General features: G+C 45.5%; 1 protein-coding gene across 2 annotated transcripts in view; it reads right to left on the bottom strand.

The window, feature by feature from the left end:
• The window catches only part of GNAL (G protein subunit alpha L), an 88,980-nt gene that overhangs the window by 31,233 nt on the left and 36,872 nt on the right, over positions 1-20,875 (bottom strand). For both annotated transcript variants that reach the window (XM_036823513.1, XM_036823514.1), the window contains exon 5: positions 474-571. In XM_036823513.1, coding sequence (XP_036679408.1) covers positions 474-571 — 98 coding nt within the window. The remainder of the gene's footprint in view (positions 1-473; positions 572-20,875) is intronic.

Here is a 20,875-nt window from a genome sequence, read left to right on the forward strand (position 1 = left end):
TCCTCATACATTTTTTTCATCAAATATTTACTTATTATTTTAATTACCATCTACTCTTGAGGTTCTAGTCTACTTCAAATGTGCGTAGGATGATCTCATTACTTTAAGTAAGAGTTTCGGCTTGACTGCAGATGTGGATTATTTAAATTTTAATTTGAGGGCCCTGGCTCCAAAATTAAAATATAGTAATGAATACCTAAGTATGTTATAATTTATGAACATGCCTATAACTCTATAGAAGGCAAAAAATGACTGGAACTGAATGCAAAGATCGAGGTAAAATGAATACAACTGCTTCTGGTTCTTCCCTGAAACACTGCCTCCTGCTGGATTTTCAGTTTTGCATCTACTAAACTCAGCTTATGTTAAAAGCTGGTTTCTGCAATGAGTCGTTAATTATTTGTTCCTTGTACTTAAGGAAGTTCAAAGATTCTGGGAGGGCAGCACGGATTGGTCCTCGCGGACAGACTCACTATTGGGCGCAGTCTATGAGCTGGTACTCGTTGGACCTCTCGAAGCAGGCCTTCACACCTTCGTCATCCCAGAGCTTCTTCACGTGATCGAAGAATTCCTGAAGTTTGAAAAAGTTACAGATAAGAAAACCCATGTGTTACCTTCTTCCAAAAGTTAAAAGTAAAAAGAAAATGCCAAAAACATTTGCAGGGAGTGCATCAATTGTTTTCTTCGTGGAGGTCAACTCCACACATGGGGTGGAAGGCCCAGATCTCACCACTCAGTCTACTGGTCAAACATTCTTATTGTTCCAGAAAGTTCCCCAAAGTGGAAATGACAAGTCAAAAATTAATGACATTCACCAACTATCAATACAACTAAGAATTTCAAGTCCTTAGGACTCAATGACCCGACTAGCAGAATGGCCATTTCAGCTGTGAAAAAACATGCTTGTTACAATGGCAAGTTCTGTTTTAGCTGCTTCTTTTAAATTTTCTAGGTGAGCCACGATTATGAATAGACATGGTTGAGCAGACGGGTTAAATTCAGCCCCAAAGCATTAGGTACATAAGAAAGAAACTTTTAAAATTACACCCTTTGGGGATAGTGATTTACTGTTTTTGATCTTTCCAGAAACTCTGAGTTAAGCGTGAACTGGGGTTTTTGGTTCACACACTGTGCGCAGGCCTATCCCTTACGGCACCAGCAGCCTCTGAAATAGGAGCCTGTCTACCTCAGTAAAGGTGGCTCTATGAATCCGTATTTCCAAAATTATCCAAATTAAATGAACAGTGCTATGGAAGCAGATGACTATACATTAGCAGCTAAATATAAAATAAGTTACATACATTTTCACAAAACTCTTTGTTAGAATATTTATATCCCTTCCCAAACCAGGAAGCACCGATTTCCATCTCTGCTCTGCAGGAGAGGGCCTGGGGTGACCCCGCCAGGAAGCAGTTGAGGCTGCTCTCCCTAAGAATCAGCGCAGAGTCTTTGCAGGAAAAAACAAAACCTGAGTTGGTTCACGATTCCATACAAGGGTGGATCCAAGTATTGAGGGGCCTGATGCTTATACAACTTGTGGACCCTCTTTGAAAAAAAGGAACACAGAGTTATGAGTACAAATCAGGGATAAGACCTGGGAGGGGGAGCAGGGGGCCCTGAGTGCAGCTTCACCCGGTTCTAGTGCGTCCCAGCCTGACTCCCCGTGTCGGGAACAGCTTGTAAGCTTGTGCCGTACGTCTCTGTATCTATCGTGTCTGCCTGTCTGTCCTCAACAACAACAAACCCAAACTGCTCACAGGTGACAGGAAGGGACAGTCTCCACGCCAAGGAGAGGAGCTGGACCCTCAGATTTCATCCTGTCTCCCTGGATTGATGCTTCCTTCCGGAATCTTCCAGGGCCGCTCCCATCGCTCCAGTGAAGGAGTCTGTGGGCTTCCTTGAAAAATTTCCTTCGAAGAGCCAAATGAGGAGACACACACACACACACACACACGCACCCCACGTCTAAAGAGAAATACTCTATTATGCTATTATCCGGACGGTCCAGGAGGGCAGTCATACGCCTGTCGTGGTGATATTGGGATTTAAGCCCCACTTTCCCCCTACTGCAAACCCCTGTGCAGTGGTCCTGGAAGAAAGTTCCTTACTGTCTTTAACAAGTGTCAGAATCATTTTTTCTTCAATAGTCTGAGCAGAAGCCTTTGAGACAGTCAGAGAGGGGTGCTTGACCCAAGAAACAAAATGCACGGTTCCTGGGGACATGCTGACAGCATAGTGAGACAGGAACCGTGGGCGCTGGGATCTTACAGCGGGCGCCGTGGACAACACGGAGGAGACAGAACAGGCTCGATCTGCTGCTTTGTCTTCCTTGTTGGGAAACAAGACGTGAGGCTAGACCAGGGCCAGGTCCCCAGGATTCCCTACGTTTACTCTTTAAGGAGTTCTCAGATCTTTGTGGAAAATTCCAGGGCTGCTGCTGCTGTGGCCCCTTCACCTTTTTATCAGGGAAAATGTCAAACTTACCCAAGGAGAGAGAATGTCCCCTGGGCACTCACTACCCACAGGCAGATTCCACACTCATCAAGTGGCTGTTCTCTTTTATCTGTATCTCAGCCCTTTTCTCCCACCTTTATTATTTAATAGCAGTTCTCTTACACCATATTATTTTATTTCAACATTATTTCTAAAAGATAAAGCTTTAGAAGTCATAGCCACAATACCACAATCTCAAATAAAAATACATAAACCAGTAAAGAAATGATTCTGTAAAATCATTAACCACTGCAAGCTTCTTTAGCTGTGCTCAAACATTTGTCCAGAGCCTGGCTAGAATTCTAATACATTTGTTAAAACAACTGGGAAATAAATATGAGGAATACTTTTAGTATGCTTCCGTTAGCAACTAAGATGAATGATACTAAATAAAAATAATTTCAGTGGTGTGTGTGCGTGTGTGTGTGTGTGTGTGTGTCTGAAAAGAAAAGGTGATTCACAGTGAAGTCTCACTTGTTTTTGACATCTGAGAGTTGAGAGACACTGAGAGCATAAAAAGAAAATTACTAAATGACATTTCTTAATTTTTTCTGTATTATTGAATTTGAGAATCACCTTGTGATCTTCATATATTTAGCAACTGAAATACATGGTCATTTATGTCATTCTTATTCAAAGGAGTTTGAGTTGTGTTATAGAAAATAAACATGATAATGATACCAAATTAAACCTACTTTTAAAAAGGAAGGCTTTAAATTTTCATAGCATAATTTTGATGTTTAAATCAAAATTTAAACTAAAATTAAATACCCAACTCCTCCATTTCCTATTACAGCACTTTCCTTCTCGTTCTGCTGTTTACGCCTTCCTGTAGGTATAAAGTGTACTCAAAGCTAGCCTGGAATTCTCAGGTGAGTAACAATTTTTTAAAAAATTTTACAATTCTTCATAACTGCCTTAAAACAGAAATAAATGTCTGCCAATAAGAAATGTAAAAAAAAAATTATTGCATGATTTCTCTGCTAATGTAATACAATAAAACAACTTTTGGTTACACTGACACTTAAGATTCACTTTTTGTTTTGGACATAACAATCAAAAGCATAATATTTCTTATCTGGTGAAAGAGATGTCGTCCAGTGGCCTGGAGGGCACCCGGGTCTCAGGTGGAGCTGCTCCGACATGTGGTGCTCTGTCCTGAGGGTGGCGGAAATCCTTACTGGGTTGAGTGAAAAATGTTATTCCTAGGATGTCTTATGGAAAATATTCCTCTTTAATTTTAGTGTCAGTAATACTTTTTTGCATCTCTCAAGAAAATGCTTTACCAATTTCATCTTTAATCCTCTGGGATCCTGTGACTTTTCTGCTGCTTTCATTTATGTCACTGAATTGACGGCCAAGAAGCTCAGAAATCCCGTTTGGGGGTTGGTCCCAGCTTGTGTGTAGACCTTGCCTTTATGCTCTGGGCACCAACTTCACCTCTGCTACCACATCACTCACTCTCCTGTTCCTAGCTTCCTTCTGCCATACTTTGTTTTTTTCAATTAACTTGTATTATAACTTTGTGAGTGGCACTAAATCCTTTCTGGAACACGCTGGAGCAAAAATAAATGATTACCGGAATTTTCCACGGTAATGCAGTGAACAACGGCCACCACCACCATCAAATGGGCCTCAGAAACAGGCAGTTTCAGTCAGGAGAGTAGCCATTTAAGTAGAATTTTCTAAAGCTCAAGTTTGGGTCTGATTCATTTAAAATACACCTACTCAGTTTTACCCCTCAGGGAGCAGAACGATCTAATAGGTTTCTGTCATTTCTTTTTTCAGGTATCTGGTGGATGTCAAGTTGAAGGTCTGTGTGGGATCTGTCACTCCTGGTTATTTATAATCTCTGTCCATCCTCAGGTCTAAGTTAATGCAGGATGCTTCAAATTCTATTTAGAAACAGCTTTCAGAGACCAGGCTAAACAAACCAAATAAAGTGTCGACAGTAATCAGGGGTCCCCAAGCCCGAGTCTTTCCCAGCATGAAGCACGGCCTCCGTGGGTGACAACCACAGCAAGTAACCAAACGTAAAGTGGTGTCACCCTGGCCCTTCCTGGGGCCGCGTGGGTCCCAGGCAAGCTTCTCAGGGTCTTTGGCCGAGGGCTCACTTGAGTCTCAAATACCCTGCCATGCAGGTGATGCAGCTCCCATTTTACACATGATGAAATGGGAATGATCTTGGATCCTTTGTACTTGCCCGAGCCTTCTGACTAGGACATGATCAGCCTGGATATGGAAGCAGCCTCAGGGCCTGGCCAGCTTCCTCCTTCTCTTCTGTAGCAGCTCCTCATGGCTGGAGACCAGTGAGAGCAAACCCACATTTACAATATACACCACACTCGCCTTTTTCCCCCTGTGACAGACAATTTTAACTATTCTTAGAATCATTTCTAACAGCCTCTTGAGGTATACTTTATATACCCTAAAATTCACCCATTTACTTATCCGGTCACACACCCAACCAACACAGCCAAGTCTTAGAACCCCTCCACCATCTGCCCCCTCCCCTGGTCTCAGACAACTGCCAATCTACTTTGGTCTCTATAGTTTTGCCTTTTCTAGAAATTTTGTATAAAGGAAGTCATATAGTCTTTTGTGTCTGGCTTCTTTCACTTAGCCTGATTTTTCTGAGATTCACCAATTTTGTTATGTATTTTAGCAGCTTAAAAAAAAAACTGCTGAGTCCTATTCCATTGTATGGATAAGACCACATTTTGTTTGTTTACTCACTCACCAGTGGATGGTCATTGGGGTTATTTATGGTTTTTGACTGTTATGAGTAATGCTGCTAGGAATATCTGTGCACCAGGCTTTGTATGGACTTCTATTACCATCCCTTTTGGGTTAATACCCAGGAGTGGAATTGCTGGGTTACAGGGCAGGTGCATGTTTAACTTTAAAAAATGGCTAAATTGTTTTCCAAAGTGGCCATTCCATTTGCACTGTCAAGAGCAATGGGTAGGGGTTTGAGTTCCTCCAAACCTCACCGATACTTGGTTTTGTTAGTCTTTTTGATTTTAATTATTCTAACGGGTGTGTAGTGGCATCTGGCTGTGGTTTGAGTTTGCATCTCCCTAATGGCCAATGACGGTGGACAACGTTTCACGTGACTGTTGGCCGCTCGCATGTCTTCATTTTGAGGTGTCTGTTCAAATATTTTTCCCATTAAAAAATTGGGTTGTATGTCTTATTATTGTTTTATTTTTCGTAAGAGTAAAATATTCTAAAAAATTGCCTGGATTCAAATCCTTTCTTAGCTACAGGTTTCGCCAACAATTTCTCACCCAATGTGGCTCGCATTTTAATTTTCCTAAGCATCTTTTGATGAGCAAAGTTTTTAATTTTGATGATGTCTAATTAGTCAGTTTTAAAAAAAAAAAATTTATTTATTTATTTGGCTGTGCCGGGTCTTAGTTGTGGCATGCGGGATCTTTAGTTGCAGTGTGAGAACTCTCAGTTGCGGCATGAATGTGGGATCTAGTTCCCTGACCAGGGATCGAACCCGGGCCCCCTGCATTGGGAGTGTGGAGTCTTAGCCACTGGACCACCAGGGAAGTCCCTAATTAATCAGTTTTTGCTTTTCACTTTTACGCATTTTTGTGTTCTAAGAAACCTTTGCCTAACCCAAAGTAAAAAGTTTTTTCTCCAAGATCTCTTCTAAAAGTTTAATATTTTTAGCTCTTAGATTTAGGTCTATGATTGGAGTTAATTTGGGGTTATGGTGGGAGGAAATGGTCATGCTTCACTTTTTTCCATGTGGATATGCAGCTTCCCCCAGCATATTTACTGAAAAGACTACCCTTTCTCCATTGAATTGTTGAAACTGACCTTGGTACCTTTGCTGAAACTGACCATACACACGTGGGTCTGTTCCTGGACTTAATTCTGTTCCACCGACCCATATGTCCATCCTTGTGCCAACTCCATCCATCTTGATTACCGTAGCTCTGTAGTCCGTCTTAAAATTAGGTGTTAAGTCCTGCAACTTTGTTCTCTTCCAACATCATTCTGACTATTCTTGGTCTTCTGAATTTCCACATATGTCTGAGAACTGGCCTGTCAGTTTCTGTAGAAAAGCTGCTGGTATTTTGGCTGGAATTGCACTGCATCTCTAGGTTGCTTTGGGGAGAAGTGCCATCTTAACAACAATGAGCTTTTTATCCATGAACATGGTATATCTGTTTGTGTCTTATTTTCTCTCTGTGATGTTTCCTAGTTTTCAGCGTATACATCTTTCATAACGTTTGTTAGGTATTTTTTCCTAAGTAATGTTTTTGGATGTTATTTTGAAGGTGCATGTTTTTTTTAAACTTCATTTTTGGAATTTTTCATGGCTAGTACAAAGAAATACAGTTGACATCTGTATTCGATCCTATATCCAGCAACCTTGTTCATTTCATGTATTAGTTCCAGAGGCTTTCACTTCCTTCCTGTGTAGCTGAGCACGGAGAGTTACCCACAAAGCTCTGGCCTGTCTCTTTTCTCCCTGAAGCATGATGCACAAGGGCTGGGGCAGAATCAGAATTCCCTGTGGTTCCAAGGTTCAGGGGGACTGAGCCAAAGGGGCCTTTGCTGCCCACCATGGCCAGGTTGCATGGGTTTTGCTGCTCTTGCACTTGGTTTAAAAAAATTTTTTTTAAAGATATAGTAAGATTTGTCTAAGGACTCTACCTTTTATTTCCAAATTATAGTCTTACAAAACAACTGATAAGTATAAAGTTCTAGTAATTAGATCCATGACCCATAGTAGAGAGTTAAATAAATCTACCCCATTGTGATGGGAACATATAATTTTCCTTAAGTATTTTTCCCCCACAAAATTAATTTTTTAGCTTTTGATTTTCTCCTTCACAATACTCCCACTCTTATACCTAAGAGTCTCTCTCTAAAATCCTAATTCTCTGAGAAACTTGTGCACTTGAAGCATGCCAAAGAGACTCACAGGAGAAACTTATTTGTGTGGGAACAGAAATAAAATAATTATGTATTTTTATTAGGGATAAGAGACTCAAAGAATCACGACTTTGGTCTTTGCTTCCAGACAGGCTCTGTCAAGTTGTCTGACAAAAGTTCTCCGTGGCATCAAGCTTGATTATGTAACACCTGGAGGTATTATTCTTGGTCTTCTTAGTCACTCTGAGTCCTGTTTTACGTGCTGAGCGGCAAAATGGAGGAAGAAGGCCCTCTTTTTGGGAACAGGTTAGATTTAAAGCAAATGTCTGTAAAAGTGGGTTTGGTATATTCCTACTGACAATGGCTGTAGAATTAGATACATATTTCTTTGGGAAAATTTTAGTGTAAAACATAGTAGAGGTGTCTAATGAGGAATCCTAAAATGATATTTCTGGTTGAGCATGGATTTTGGGTTCAGGTCCCAGCCGGGGGAGCTTCTTCACTCTGACCACTATGTCCTGTTCCCCGGGGACAGAACGGGTCCTTCTGGTCAGAGGCTGGAGCTTCAGCTGGAGTGATGAGCACACGGCCGACAGGTGGAGGGGGGGGCGGTGAGGATGTGCACATGAGGGGCCAGGGCAGGAGGGAGGCGGTGAGGGGGTAACAGGAAGACAAAATTATAAGGGGGGGGGTGGACCAGGCCTCAGGACAGCCAAGAGGTGAGGACCGACCTATGAAGTGCTGCTGGGGGGAGGGTCAGGGAGTTCTTGGCTTTGGGCACAAGGACAGGGCCAGAACACGGGCTGCAGATCTGACAGCATCATGACAAGGCCGCCAGGTGCCAACAGGCTCACAGAGAAGCACGTGGCAGGGGACAGGAGGCAATGCAGACTTGAGGACTGAATTCCAGAAACAGCTTCAGGACACCCACGGGCATGAGGCATCACACCAGGTGCTGGGGAGGGGGCACGGGTTCTGAACACAAGAAGGGCACGGCCAGATCACCAGCAAGAGGTAGGTTATGGTGGCCAAGAGTGGGCCTCGGGGACAGGAGCCCCGAGGGCACTGCTGTCGCACTGAGCTGCACCCTGAGCTTCTGGTGCCTGGGCTGCCCCGGCTCCCAGACCCCCCGCTCCCCGCCGCAAGGCCCCCAGATTCCTGCACTTACAGCTGGAGAGGGAGTGGGGCTGGCTGAACAGGACTGCAGCTGCTTTCTAGAAACAAGGGCCAAGCCCTTGTAGGAGAATGTGTGCAGCCCCATGGAAGGGCGCCTGGAAGCCGAGCCTCCAAGTCCCCACACGGGAGGGGATCCCTGGGGCCCTGGAGAACCCCAGCTCAGCCCGTAGGCAGCTGTGGGGCGGGGAGGAGGAAGGAGAGTGGGCTGGGCCAGGGTGCAGGCCCACGATCCCCAGTTACTAAGGGGGATCTTAGTAATTAACTAAGCTGCACATGTACCCGACACCCTACAACAGGCTGAGGGTGTCCTCAGTGGGAATGTGCAGCCTCCCTGAGAGGAACCAATGGTTAAATGGAAACGCAACACCCGCGGTGCATTCCTGGAGGGATTAGGGGATTCACGTTTCCACGAAATAAAATATTTCAAAGGTGCTGCAGATCTCCTGTGCAAACCTGCAGCAGCTGCGAATCTGGCACCAGACACAAAATGGAAGGAAAACTGTCCAAAGAACCCAAAGACCTTGATATTCTACACTCATGTGTTTGTATGAGATCACCTTTAAGATTTCTTCCAGTTCTGGGACTCTCTGATTTTAAGTTTTATATTTTCCCTCTGTCTATTTTTAATGGAACAGTTTTATTGACCTATAATGCATATACCATACAGTTTACCCATTTAAAGTGTACAAGTCAGTAGTTTTTCGTTTATTCATGGAGTTGTGCACCCATCATCAGTCATCTTTAGAACATGTCCATCACCCCAAAGAAACCCTGCACCCACGAGCAGTCACCCCTTATTCTCACCTCCCTCTGCCCCTGGCAAACACCAGTCCACTTTCTGTCTCTACGGATCTGCCTGTTCTGATGTTTCATTAAAAAGGGACTCATATGATATGTCACCTTTTGTGTCAGGCTTCTTTCATTTAGCATAATGTTTCCAAGGTTGTAACACGGGTCAGTGCTTCATTCTTTTTATGGCCAAATAAGATCCCACTGTGTGGATGGACCACGTGGTTTCATCCATTCATCCTTCGATGGACATTTGGGTTGTTGCACTTTTTGGCTGTTGTGAATAGTGCTGCTGTGAACATTCGTGTACAGGTATTTAAGTAAATGTGGGTTTTTAATTATCTTGGGCATATACCTAGGAGAGGGCCTCCTTTCCCAAGAGAAACATCTGGAACAATTTTACAAGAGTTACTAGTTGGAGATTCTGATTCATCATGCTTAATTCATCTCAGCATTTAGCAGCTTTATTAAACGTTGTTTTACCCCAACGGAGGCAGGCAGTGCAGCCAGTGTTACAAGATGTCACTCTCATCCAGCCCTTGAATGTGTTTCTGATTTAAACTTGAACACAGATGGACCTGACATTCCTGGAGCTCCCGACAATTCCCGACAACAAGGAAGCCTCCTCCTGGGCCCACTCATTTGCCTCCTGAGCTGACTTTGGCCACGATGGTCTGGAACAGGAGAGACCAGCGCAGCCCAAGGGGCTGTCTGTGACACAAGAAACCCTGTAAATGGATGGCTTCTGCTCTTACTCTCTCAATCTTTTAGGCCAGTTACATCAGTGGTGACAACAGGATCTCGGGGGAAAACCCATAAGAAGCATGATCTTTATTAATTTTTTGCTAACTTGACTCTAAATATCAAGAAAATGATATTTGTTTGGCAAGTGCACTGTCCAGAGGGAATCAAAGAAGGCATCTGACAATTATAGGAAGAAGAAACATTTTTCTTGTAATCTTTATCCAAAACCCACCATTCTTCCTAGACAAGAAAAATGTTCCTAACCTTCCAGGGAATTGCGTGACCAGGTCCACGCTAGAAAAAGCTTTGATGACATAAGTGGTCCATGTGATGATTCTGCACCGCTCGGCTCACCGCGGTGACTGTTCTGAAGACCCGCCCGGGATCTCGTATCTGAGCACCATCTCCTCACTCTGCGACCACGAGCACCTTCCTCAGAAGAACCTGTTACCTGAAGGTGAAGAGCAGTTCTGGCCTCTCCCCAGATGTCCAGTGCACACCGGACACTCGACACGGCCGGAGCCGAGCTCCTGACCCCCCATACCTGCCCTGCAACTCGGCGGATGGAGGCTGTGTCTCTCCGGTGGCTCAGACTGAGCCCTGAAGTCACCTGGACGCTCCTGTGTCTCACAGGCACATGAAATCCATCACCACAGCTCCACTTCCACTGCTTGCCGGGTTCCGACCAGTGGCCTCTCTCACCTGAGGACTGCAAGCGCCTCCCACCCGCCACATCTTTGGGGCTGCACAGAGCAATCAGCTGGGGTCACCGCCGTGCTCACCGCCTACGGCCTGTCCGCTCAGGGTCCCTGCGTGACACCAGCCCTGTTTCTCTGGCGCCCCCTTTCCGTGGCCTGTCCAGCGTCGTGTCCCCATTCTGCCCTCCCTCTCGGTTACTGTTCCAGCCATGCTGGCCTCCCAGTCGCACCCAGGCGGCGCCTTAGCCCTGCTGTGCGGCTGCCTCTTCTCCTTCAGGGCCTCCTCAACCCCCTTCCCGATGAGACCCTCTCTAACCATCCTCAGTCTTCCATGCACAGGCCCCTCCGCTGCCTTGACTGTTCCTGTGTTCACAGCGCTCAGCACTTCCTAAAGCCTGCAATTAACTCATTCACTATGTCCTACTTAGTCTCTGTATCCCCTGCTACACTGTCAGCCCCACGAGGCAGGGATCTTCATGTTTTTTGTCCTTGACACCTAGTAAGAGCTCAATAAATATTTGTGTCATGAGTGCTTGGGTGAATAAGCTTTTCTGGAAAGTCCCCTTCTCTTGGCCTGAGCAGGACTTTCCTCATAGCAAAACTGATTTCACTTTCAGTACAAGGCTTTTCGTTACATATGCCTCTTGGTCACTATCCTCAAATCTGTAGATTAGCATGAATAATACATGGTCAAAATGCAATATTTATAAGTTACTTTAATCTATTTTTCACTCAACAGAAATTTAAGAAAGGTAATTATTCCTGACGGTAGGCACAGACGTTGTTAGATGCCTGCTTATGTATGCCTTTTTAAAAGATTAAGAAAACTGAGGTGAAATTCACAGAATAGAAAGTGAACTATTTTAAAGTGTGCATTAGTAGAACCATGATGTTGTGTAACCATCACCTCTATTTGTAGGTCCCAAAACTTCCATCGTCGAAAGAAAATCCCTTACCCACAGAGCAGTAACTCTCCATCCTTTCTTCCATGCAATACGAGGCAACCACTGATCTGCTTTCTGTCTCTACGGATGTTACCTAGTGTGGATAATTCATACAACTGGAATCACACAACACGTGGCCTTCTGTGTCTGGCTTCCTTCACTCAGCATGTTTTCGAGGCTCATCCACATTGCAGCATGTGTCCCAGCTTCGTTCCTTTGTAGCTGAGTAATATTCCATCGTATGGATCCACCACATTGTGTTTATCAATTCATCTGTTGATGAACTTTTGGTTTGTTTCCACTTTTTGGCTATTCTGAATAACGCTGCTATCAACACTAGTTTACAGATCTCCTCAATTCCCTGCTTTCAATTATTTTGGAATTGCTGGGTCATATGATGATAGCTCTCTGTTTAACCTTTTAAGAAACTGTCTTCCACCATTTTACATTCCCACCCGCAGTATATGAGGGTTCTAATTTCTCCACATCCTCACCATCACTTGTTATTTTCAAGTTTTTAAAAAACCTTATAGCAATTCTAGTAGGTCTGAAATGGTATCTCATTGTGGTTTTGATTTGCATGGCTAATGATGTTGAGCATCTTTTCTTGTGCTTATTGGCCATTTGTACAACTTCTTTGGAGAAATGTCTATTCAAGTCCTTTGCTCATATTTAAATTGAGCTGTTTGTCTTTTTGTTGTTGGGTTGTAAGAGTTCTTTGTATATTCTGGATACTAGGCCCTTATCAGATATATGATCTGCAAATATTTCTCCCATTCTGTGGGTTTCTTTTCACTTTCTTGATAATGTCCTTTGATGCACAAACGTTTTAAATTTTGATCAAGTCCAATGTATTTATTTCGTCTTTTGTTGCTTGACCTTTTGGTGTCATATCCAAGAAATCACTGTCAAATCCAAGGTCATGAAGACTTATCCCTAAATTTTCTTCTAAGCATTTTATGGTTTTGACTCTTAGATTTAGGCCATTGATCCATTTTGGGTTAACTTTTGTGTATGGTATGAGGTTATGTATGTTGTTATAGGGTTGGTTCAATCTAGATTATTTCTCAAATTCACATGAATTTTTGCTGGAAAATGACACATTTCAATACTATAACAAGTCCATACTACAAAAACATGCCTAATCTTATTAAAAATTTTTGTAGTACTCTCTCTCCCACAAATGGACTATGAAGAATCTCATACGGAAGTTTCATCATCATGTCACTGTGATGGTAGTTTGTCAAAGACATTTTAAAACAAGGATGACCTTCTCCCTCAAAACTTGTCATCAAAGCCCAAGTATCCCCTAAGTGCCAACAATCAATCATTCACCAAATGTTTACTGAGTTTCAGCTCTGTGGCAGGTGTTGTGTTAGGGGCTGGGGAGAGTGAGGTGAGTGAGTGAGTGGTGGTCCCTGTCCTCAAGGACATGTGAGTGAGGAGGTGGTCCCTGTCCTCAAGGAGCTTGAAATTTTGCAGATTATGTGCCCAGCATGAGGCGAGGAGCTGGGGAGAGGGACCCCCAGAATAAGCCACGACTCCTGGTCTCAAGAAGTTAACACTTTCAGTAAGGAGATTGCAGCTCAGATATACCGAATAATTAGGCAACTATAAAGGGCAATAAGTACTGGATATAATATAATGACCAAAGCTGGAGTGCCAACTAGGAGAGCCACAGGAAGTGAAAGCTGCGGGAATTCGGGAAAGGGCGAGATTGCCCTATTTCAGAACAGACTGGAAAGGTCTCCAAAGGAGGTAGAATTAAACTCAAAGAATCAGCAGGGGGACTTTCCTGGTGGCACAGTGGTTAAGAATCCGCCTGCCAATGCAGGAAACACGGGTTCGAGCCCTGGTCCGGGAAGATCCCACATGCCGCGGAGCAACTAAGTTTGTGTGCCACAACTACTGAGCCTGCGTTCTAGGGCCCGCGAGCCACAACTACTGAAGTCCACGCGCCTAGAGCCCGTGCTCTGCAACAAGAGAAGCCACCACAATGAGAAGGCTGCGCACCGCAATGAAGAGTAGCCCCCGCTCTCCGCAGCTAGAGAAAGCCCGTGCAGCAACGAAGACCCAACACAGCCAAAAAAAAAAAAAGAATCAGCAGGACATGAGCGATGAAGGTGGTAACAGTCAGGAGCCTTGAAGAGACTGGCTTAACTTACTGGGTGGGAGACGTAATACCAGGGAGCCACCCAAGTCTGGGTGACATACCTACAAGCTAACCTGGTTATGCTCTACTGACGATGTCTTACCTAAATGGGTAAGACATGCTCTAGCTGCCGATTTTCTTGTTGGGGGAGGGGATACGATACGGTGGTAGCATCTTATTTAGATTGTGTGGAGTTGGTTATAGGTTTGTGTTTTCTTTTTCCTTTTTGAAAGCTTTTAAAATGTTTTACCAAGAAAAGCACCCAGGAGAGAAATCAGCTCATTTATTTGAAACAAACAAGCGTGATCTCTTGATAATGAGCCTTTTGTTGAGAAGGCAAATAGGGTCCCTTATGGCTCTTCTGGTCTCTCCTCCTACCTGGGTGTCTATGGCTCTGCTGTGGCTACAGAAAAACACCTCACTGGCTCCGCTCGGGTGGCTGGCAATGGGGACACCGTGGACAGGGAATTTGAAGATAACCGTGGCCAGCAAACCTCTTAGAGTCCCAGCCTCGCTTTCCTGGAAACCTTCGTTAGGATCCCAGGCACGTCTCACGAATCCAACAAGCTTCTCAACACTCAGCTTCCCTTCCCAACACTAAAGGGACATGGCATCATTCCCAAGTCAGGGCACCTTGCTCTGTACATTCTAAGCAGTCCTTTTCTTTCTTTTACTAAGTACTGAAATAGCTCTGATAGAAAAATCAACAGGCTACAGACCACAGAATTTGACATGATGTTATATGCCCAGGGGTCTCAGAGATCAAGGTCAAACATGTTAACAGGCTCCCCCTCCCTTTGAACCCCGACCCGCTGTGGTGCTGAGAATTCACAACAGTGTCAGAAACTCCTGGAACATCTGCACTCACAGTGAGGTGGATCCAGCTCGTAAACATCCCCCTCCGAGGACTCAGTGATGTCAGCGTGGGGATCAGAGGCCATGACAACCATCCCAGCAGAGGTGGGTGAGCGGGGTGAGGTCCCAGGGCCGAGCCTCAGCCCACCCCACCCCGCAGAGATCCCACACTCAGCTCAGCGATTCTATTCACACCATTAAAAGCCATTCCCCACTTTAATCTTTACTTTGAATACATCTGGCATCTCATTATTTTTTGAAAAGAGCACCTTTCCTGGACCCTTGGGGATCTCCAGAAAACTGAAGCCTTGAACTTGGTTTCCTAGAATTTTCTTCCCATGTTCGCATGAATGATCCGATTCTTACCTTCCTTATATTTACGTATTTACTATTCGTGTTATTGAGGTGTAATCCACATAGGACATTACACTAGTTTCAGGTGTACACATACCGACTTGCTATTTGAATAATCGCAAATGAGTCTTTTCTTCTTCAAGTGTGTATCTCAGATACATGTATTCAGGTTTGTGATGTGCTCCCAACAAAATATTTACTTTTACTTCAAACAAAACATTTTTGTTGAGACTTTTACTCTGAAACACAGCAGCACAGACAGTGGCAGCCTGAATTTGTTATAACGCATTTCACAACAAGGTGTTTTTATAGCTTCTGGGTCTAAACTCTTCCTATACCTCCTCAAAATCAGACGAGCATTATTTGTGTAAATGACATGTAAAACTATGTCTGTTTAAGATTGTTTCCAAATTACGGTAGCTAATGCCAAGAAAAAAGTGCGCATAAAATGTAAGTAGGATAAAAGGAGAAACACGGAGGACTTTATTTTAAAAATCCACGTTACAAAGGAGATGTGGGTTGTGTTTGTCATCTGTAAGCTGCACAACTGCCTGATTTGATCCGAGGGAATGTGGCTGTCTCTGTGTGGTCTCCCCCCAAACACGCTCCGGGGTGCACAGCCCTGCCCTCCCTGTACATGGGCTGAGGCGAGGGTGGGCGGGGCTGGGAGAAAACGCTGAGCCGACAAGGAGCGACCCCATCCTGCAGTCCCCAACTCTGGAGGGCCTCGCGTACAAGTCGGAGTGGGGGGTGCTGGCGCGGGGGGCACAGTTCCTAACGCCATCGAAGCCTCTTTAATCCCTCAGCATTTCCCGCTGAAACACAAGGTGCCCATATTCTCAGGACTCCGGTTCCGCCTGGGCTGTCCCACCACCTTCTCGGCTTCCAAAGCGACCCCCCAGCACTTGTGCTGCGCAGAGAGCTTCCCAGCAAGCCCGCCCCAGCCGCCCCGGTTTCCCCGCAGGCCTGGTGGGGGTGGGAGCAGAAGGACAGGCCAAAGGAGGCTCAGGACACCCTGCCCGGGGCTGGACGACCCTCTGGAGGGGGCGCAGGTGTCAGGCCCTCCTTACGATCGATCCTTCACATTTAGTGTATCACACATTCTGTTTTTAAGCAAAAATACTGTCGATGACTTTGAATGAATCAAGACTTACCCTGAATTGTAAATACAAAAATGGCTACAGGAAAGTGCAATTATCACTGTGATTGTGAAGTGAAGCTACATTTACGTCCGGCGACCCACACCCCATAACCAGAAGTCACTGCAAGTCCACGGCCGCAACCCGGCCCCACCAGGCACTGAGAACCACACCAGGGGTCTGGTCATTACTGCCCAACCTGGGGGTGCAGTGGAAACCTCAGGGAGCTTTTCAAATGCACAGATCCCTCTAACCTTCCCCCAGAATTCCTACTCAAAGTCTCTGAGGGCAGGCGTTGGGATCTTGCTTTAAAAGCTCCCCAGACGATTCTGAGGTGCGGCCTGATCTGGGAATAATGCACTGAGCCCGTGGCTGCCAAGTTCTCAGGCTGCTTCAGATCTCGAAGGCCTGATTATGGGATTGGCTCCGGGTTTGATCAGGATTATTTATTGGGGCAGCAGGAAGTAAAAAGAAAAGTCTGCAGAAGGCAGTGGGAAACTGGCAACGGCAATGGAACAGGTGCCTAAGTCCACTCTGTGCCTTTCTTATCGTGGAGCCAGCCCAGCGCAGGTGGCCCACGAGCCCAGTAAGCTCCCTAAATATGCATGAAAACTTCATGCCGTAGAACTGACCAAGGCAGGTGATCTCAAATATAGGAAATCACCCAATTGGGTTTAACGTTTATTAGTTAACGACGCTACCTAATGATGCCAAGGTCTGAAATGCTCTATATTCATCCTTTACGTCGTTGTTGCAAAAAGTCACTAATGATAAAATTAGCTGATGCTGCAGAGGTTGGGAATGGCTTCCGCCCATCTCACTGAATAGCGTGTGGTCACTTTCAGGCACCAGAGCTGTCGCCAGAGAAGTGATGCGTTATCAGCAGAGACTTCAGTTCTAATACCGCTACATCTGAAGGGGGATGGGGAAGGCATTGTTTTGAAATTTGTATGGAATAGGTTTTCGCCATTGTCAGGTTCTTATTTTCTTTTGTATTTGTGGAAAGTAGAGACAGTTTTAGACTAGGATTTAGTGAAATCCTAGGATCTCTTCATCTGTAGCTTTTCATGCGTGTTGGTCTTATCTTCCTACTTAGACCACGAGTCCTAGAACAGGGATTATTTAAAAAATCTTTACCCCACCCCCTCACCCCTGTCTGAGCCCCTAACCTGATGCTTCCAGCATGGTTGGGGCTCTGTGAACATAGCTTGAACAGTTTCATTAGCTTGGGATGTAGAAAGGTGAGCTGAACTAACAAATTATGAAATGATGTTCATAAAATACAAAAAGATTTAAATGGAGATGTGTGAGGATCCATCCCCTTACAGTCTTTAGTCAAGTGTAAAAGAATCATTACTTCTCATCCAGATCTGACCCCCAAGTGGATTCATTTTCAGTGGCAGTTCTAGGGCTCCAGGGGCAGGAGACATAAACCGACTTTCCTTTCCTTCCCCTTTGACATTCTTCTCTGCATTCAGTTACTTGGGGTCTTCCAGTCATGGCATCTCCTGCTCTGTATTTCAGGACCCTGGGCTCTAAGCTGAAATAGGCACACAAGGCCGCTGGGATCAGCTTCCTCCTCTTGATTTCTGGGAGCCGGCATGACAGCATCCTCTCAGGAACAGAATAGCAAAGGAGGGCCACAACCCACTTTTCTCCTCTCTCCTTTTCAGAACAGGGAACAGTCATTTTCTTTCACTTTAATAATTTTCTCCCTTGAGAGAGGAATTCAAACGTCTTTCACTTGCCAGGAGAGTGGGCGGGAGGTGGGTGGAAATCTTTCAAGACTTCAATAACAGCTCGACACAGGGCTGAGCCGGAGGAGCGGGTGCTGTAACCCGTTCGGAGCCGAGACTGTCTTTGATATTCTGCTGGAGGGGAACTTACCCCAGGTCTCTGGTCAGAATGACCCTGTATGGCCTCACATACAACGACTTGAACCCAATTTAGGAAAGACACATCGCCAGAAAACCAAAACCAAACCAGAAGCAATGCAATTCGATTTTAAATTCACCAGCACCGACTTCTTTTACCTAATGTGATGAATTGTTCGCTAGAGAGAGAGAGAGAGAAAGAAAACCCTTGGAAAGGCTGGATGGGAAGCTCGCTGGGACCAGGGTTCTCAGCGGGTCCTTGCTGGCGTCCCTGGGCTGGGCTGGGCGGAAGCCCCCAGCACCTGGGCACCAGCGCTGGCACCTCCAAGTGCGGCCCAGCACCCTTGTTTCCTCTAATTGTCAGAGCTCTAAAATTTACCTCGTCCGTTTGTTCTACTTGCTGGGAGGCTCAAGGCACACAGCTCGCTCTGGAGCATCCCAACTGCCCACCGCACCTACAGACACCCACCGCACCTACAGACGCCCACCGCACCTTTGCAGAGCTTCCCCAGGGATGACGCTGGGGAGTGGGCGGAATCCAGGTCCACCTACCCAAGCTTTGTCCCAACTTTCAGCTCCCCTCTCCCCTCTCACCTGTCTAGACTCGATTTTCAAATTCCACTGGGGCAAAATCTTGCAAAAAGAAATATCTAGAAGTCTTCAGGGGACTGGGGAAGAAAGGTGCTCCTTTCAAATGGCTGATAGGAGACAAAAACTAAGCATGGGACAGACAAAAAGTATGAATCACAGCAATTCCAGACTTCGGAGAGACTAAAAATGTTACAATATCTGGAACTTTTTCTCTTCCAACACCATTGTGCTCCTTGTCTTCTGGTCCCCAGTTTTAAATAGCAGCAACTGAGTAATGCTTCTTGCTCATTCCCTGTTTCCAAAATCGGATTCTCTGTTCACCATGAATCACACATTTCCTCCCACTTTTCTGACTCCCTCAAAGACGGACACCCAGGCCCGCCCAGCTCTCAGAATCCGACAGAACACGCACAGTGAGTTCCTGTAAGGCTCAGAAATCGGGTTCTGGCTTTTTCCCCCCCGCACTGAGCTGAAAAGGAATCTTTTCTCCCCCTATGTATCCTATTTAGATTCATAACACAGCCTTTTTAAACACACATAGACCAGAGCCAATTTCTTGGCTCAGAAGTAAAATGCTAATTTGTATGTTTTCAGTGAATTACTCAATGCCCTAAAAAAGTGCACACATAAAAGAAAACGAAAAGAACAAAATCACACAATCTGTCTCTGCTCAAGCAATCCAGAGCCACATGGCCCTTTCTGGGCAAAAGCACCCAGAAGGGTACATGTCACACACACAGCGCTAGGCTCATGGCAGCTTTCGATCACGACAGGGGTGTCACTGGGGAGTGTGGTGAAGCAGGTCTCGCAGGTACGCCTGCTGCACACACAGAGGCCCGGCCGCTGGCAACACCACCTACAGATCCGGACAAGGGCCACGTGGCTGACTGTCCCAGAGTCAGGACATGGCGAATGACACAGGAGGCTGAGAGGCAGGGAGCTGGACTGGGGTCATGCTAAATGGCGGGCACCTCACCCACCGACCTGCAGACAGAGAAGCCTTGCAGAGAAGGTTCTATAGGAGGAGGAGGTTTTCATCAGCACTGGGAGGGCAGACGAGTGTGCCTGCCCATGAGGAGGACACACGCTGCCTGGCCCAGGCCAGGCCCCTCCTCAGGGTGTCCCTCTGCACCAGCCCGGGCTCGGATGGCCACGTGGACGCCAGGGTCCCAGTGGGGGCTCAGAGAGGCCCAACAAACAGCCACTGGCCTGCACCTGTCACTAGCACCAACGCTCAGGCCGGTTAAGAAGAAATCACTATGTCCTCTGCCCCATCCTCGGGTCCAGCCCTGTCTGTCTGATGTGGCAGCCGCCATTGACAGGTGGCTTTTGAGCACCTGGCATGTGGCTTCTTCATCTTGAGGTGTGCTGACATGTGCACTACACAGTGGATTTCAAAGATTGATTAAGAAAAAAGATGATGAACTATCTCATGAATAACTCCTAAAAACTGCACACTGAAGTAATATGTAGAATATATCACGTTAAGCAAAATATATTATTAAATTTCACTTGTTTCTTTTCATTTTTCAAAAAATGTGCCACTAGAAAATGTAAATTTACACACGTGCTTTGCACTTGTGGCTCTCATTATACCCCTATTTTCTGTATCTGGTCAGTGCTGGCGTGGAGGACGTGGTCACTGAGAAGGTCCGGCCACGGTCTCATGTAGTGATGCAGTTGCTTTGAGATCAGCAGAGTGTCTTGGCTTTGCAAACAGGCAACATAAACATTTGATTTAAAAATGTTTTTCTTCTGAATAGCTAATCGGGAATACCGAGAACAGCAAAGGTGGAGCCCAACCTTTTCCATATATTAACTCAATCAATTCAATCCTCATGAGCTAGGGGCAGAGGTTCTGCTGTCACGTCCATTCAACAGAGGGACACACTGAGGCTCAGGGTGGTGGGGTCCCCAGGAAGGGCGGAGCCGGACTCAGGCTCAGGCAGCAGCCTCTCCCCACACCCATTTCTTTTGAACGTTGAAAGTTTAGAATACTTTCAAAATAACCTGGCTTACATTCATAATAAAAAAGAAATGGGACAGCACCCATCTCTGGAATTACTGTAAGAATTACTGCCAGGATGTGATATGAAGTTTCCAGAATGACAGTTACTTCAACAAACACGGATCTTCCACCGTGTCTTCTGCACAATCGGAATCTGTC

The sequence above is a fragment of the Balaenoptera musculus genome, chromosome 14 (genome assembly GCF_009873245.2).
Source record: "Balaenoptera musculus isolate JJ_BM4_2016_0621 chromosome 14, mBalMus1.pri.v3, whole genome shotgun sequence".
Lineage (NCBI taxonomy): Eukaryota > Metazoa > Chordata > Mammalia > Artiodactyla > Balaenopteridae > Balaenoptera > Balaenoptera musculus.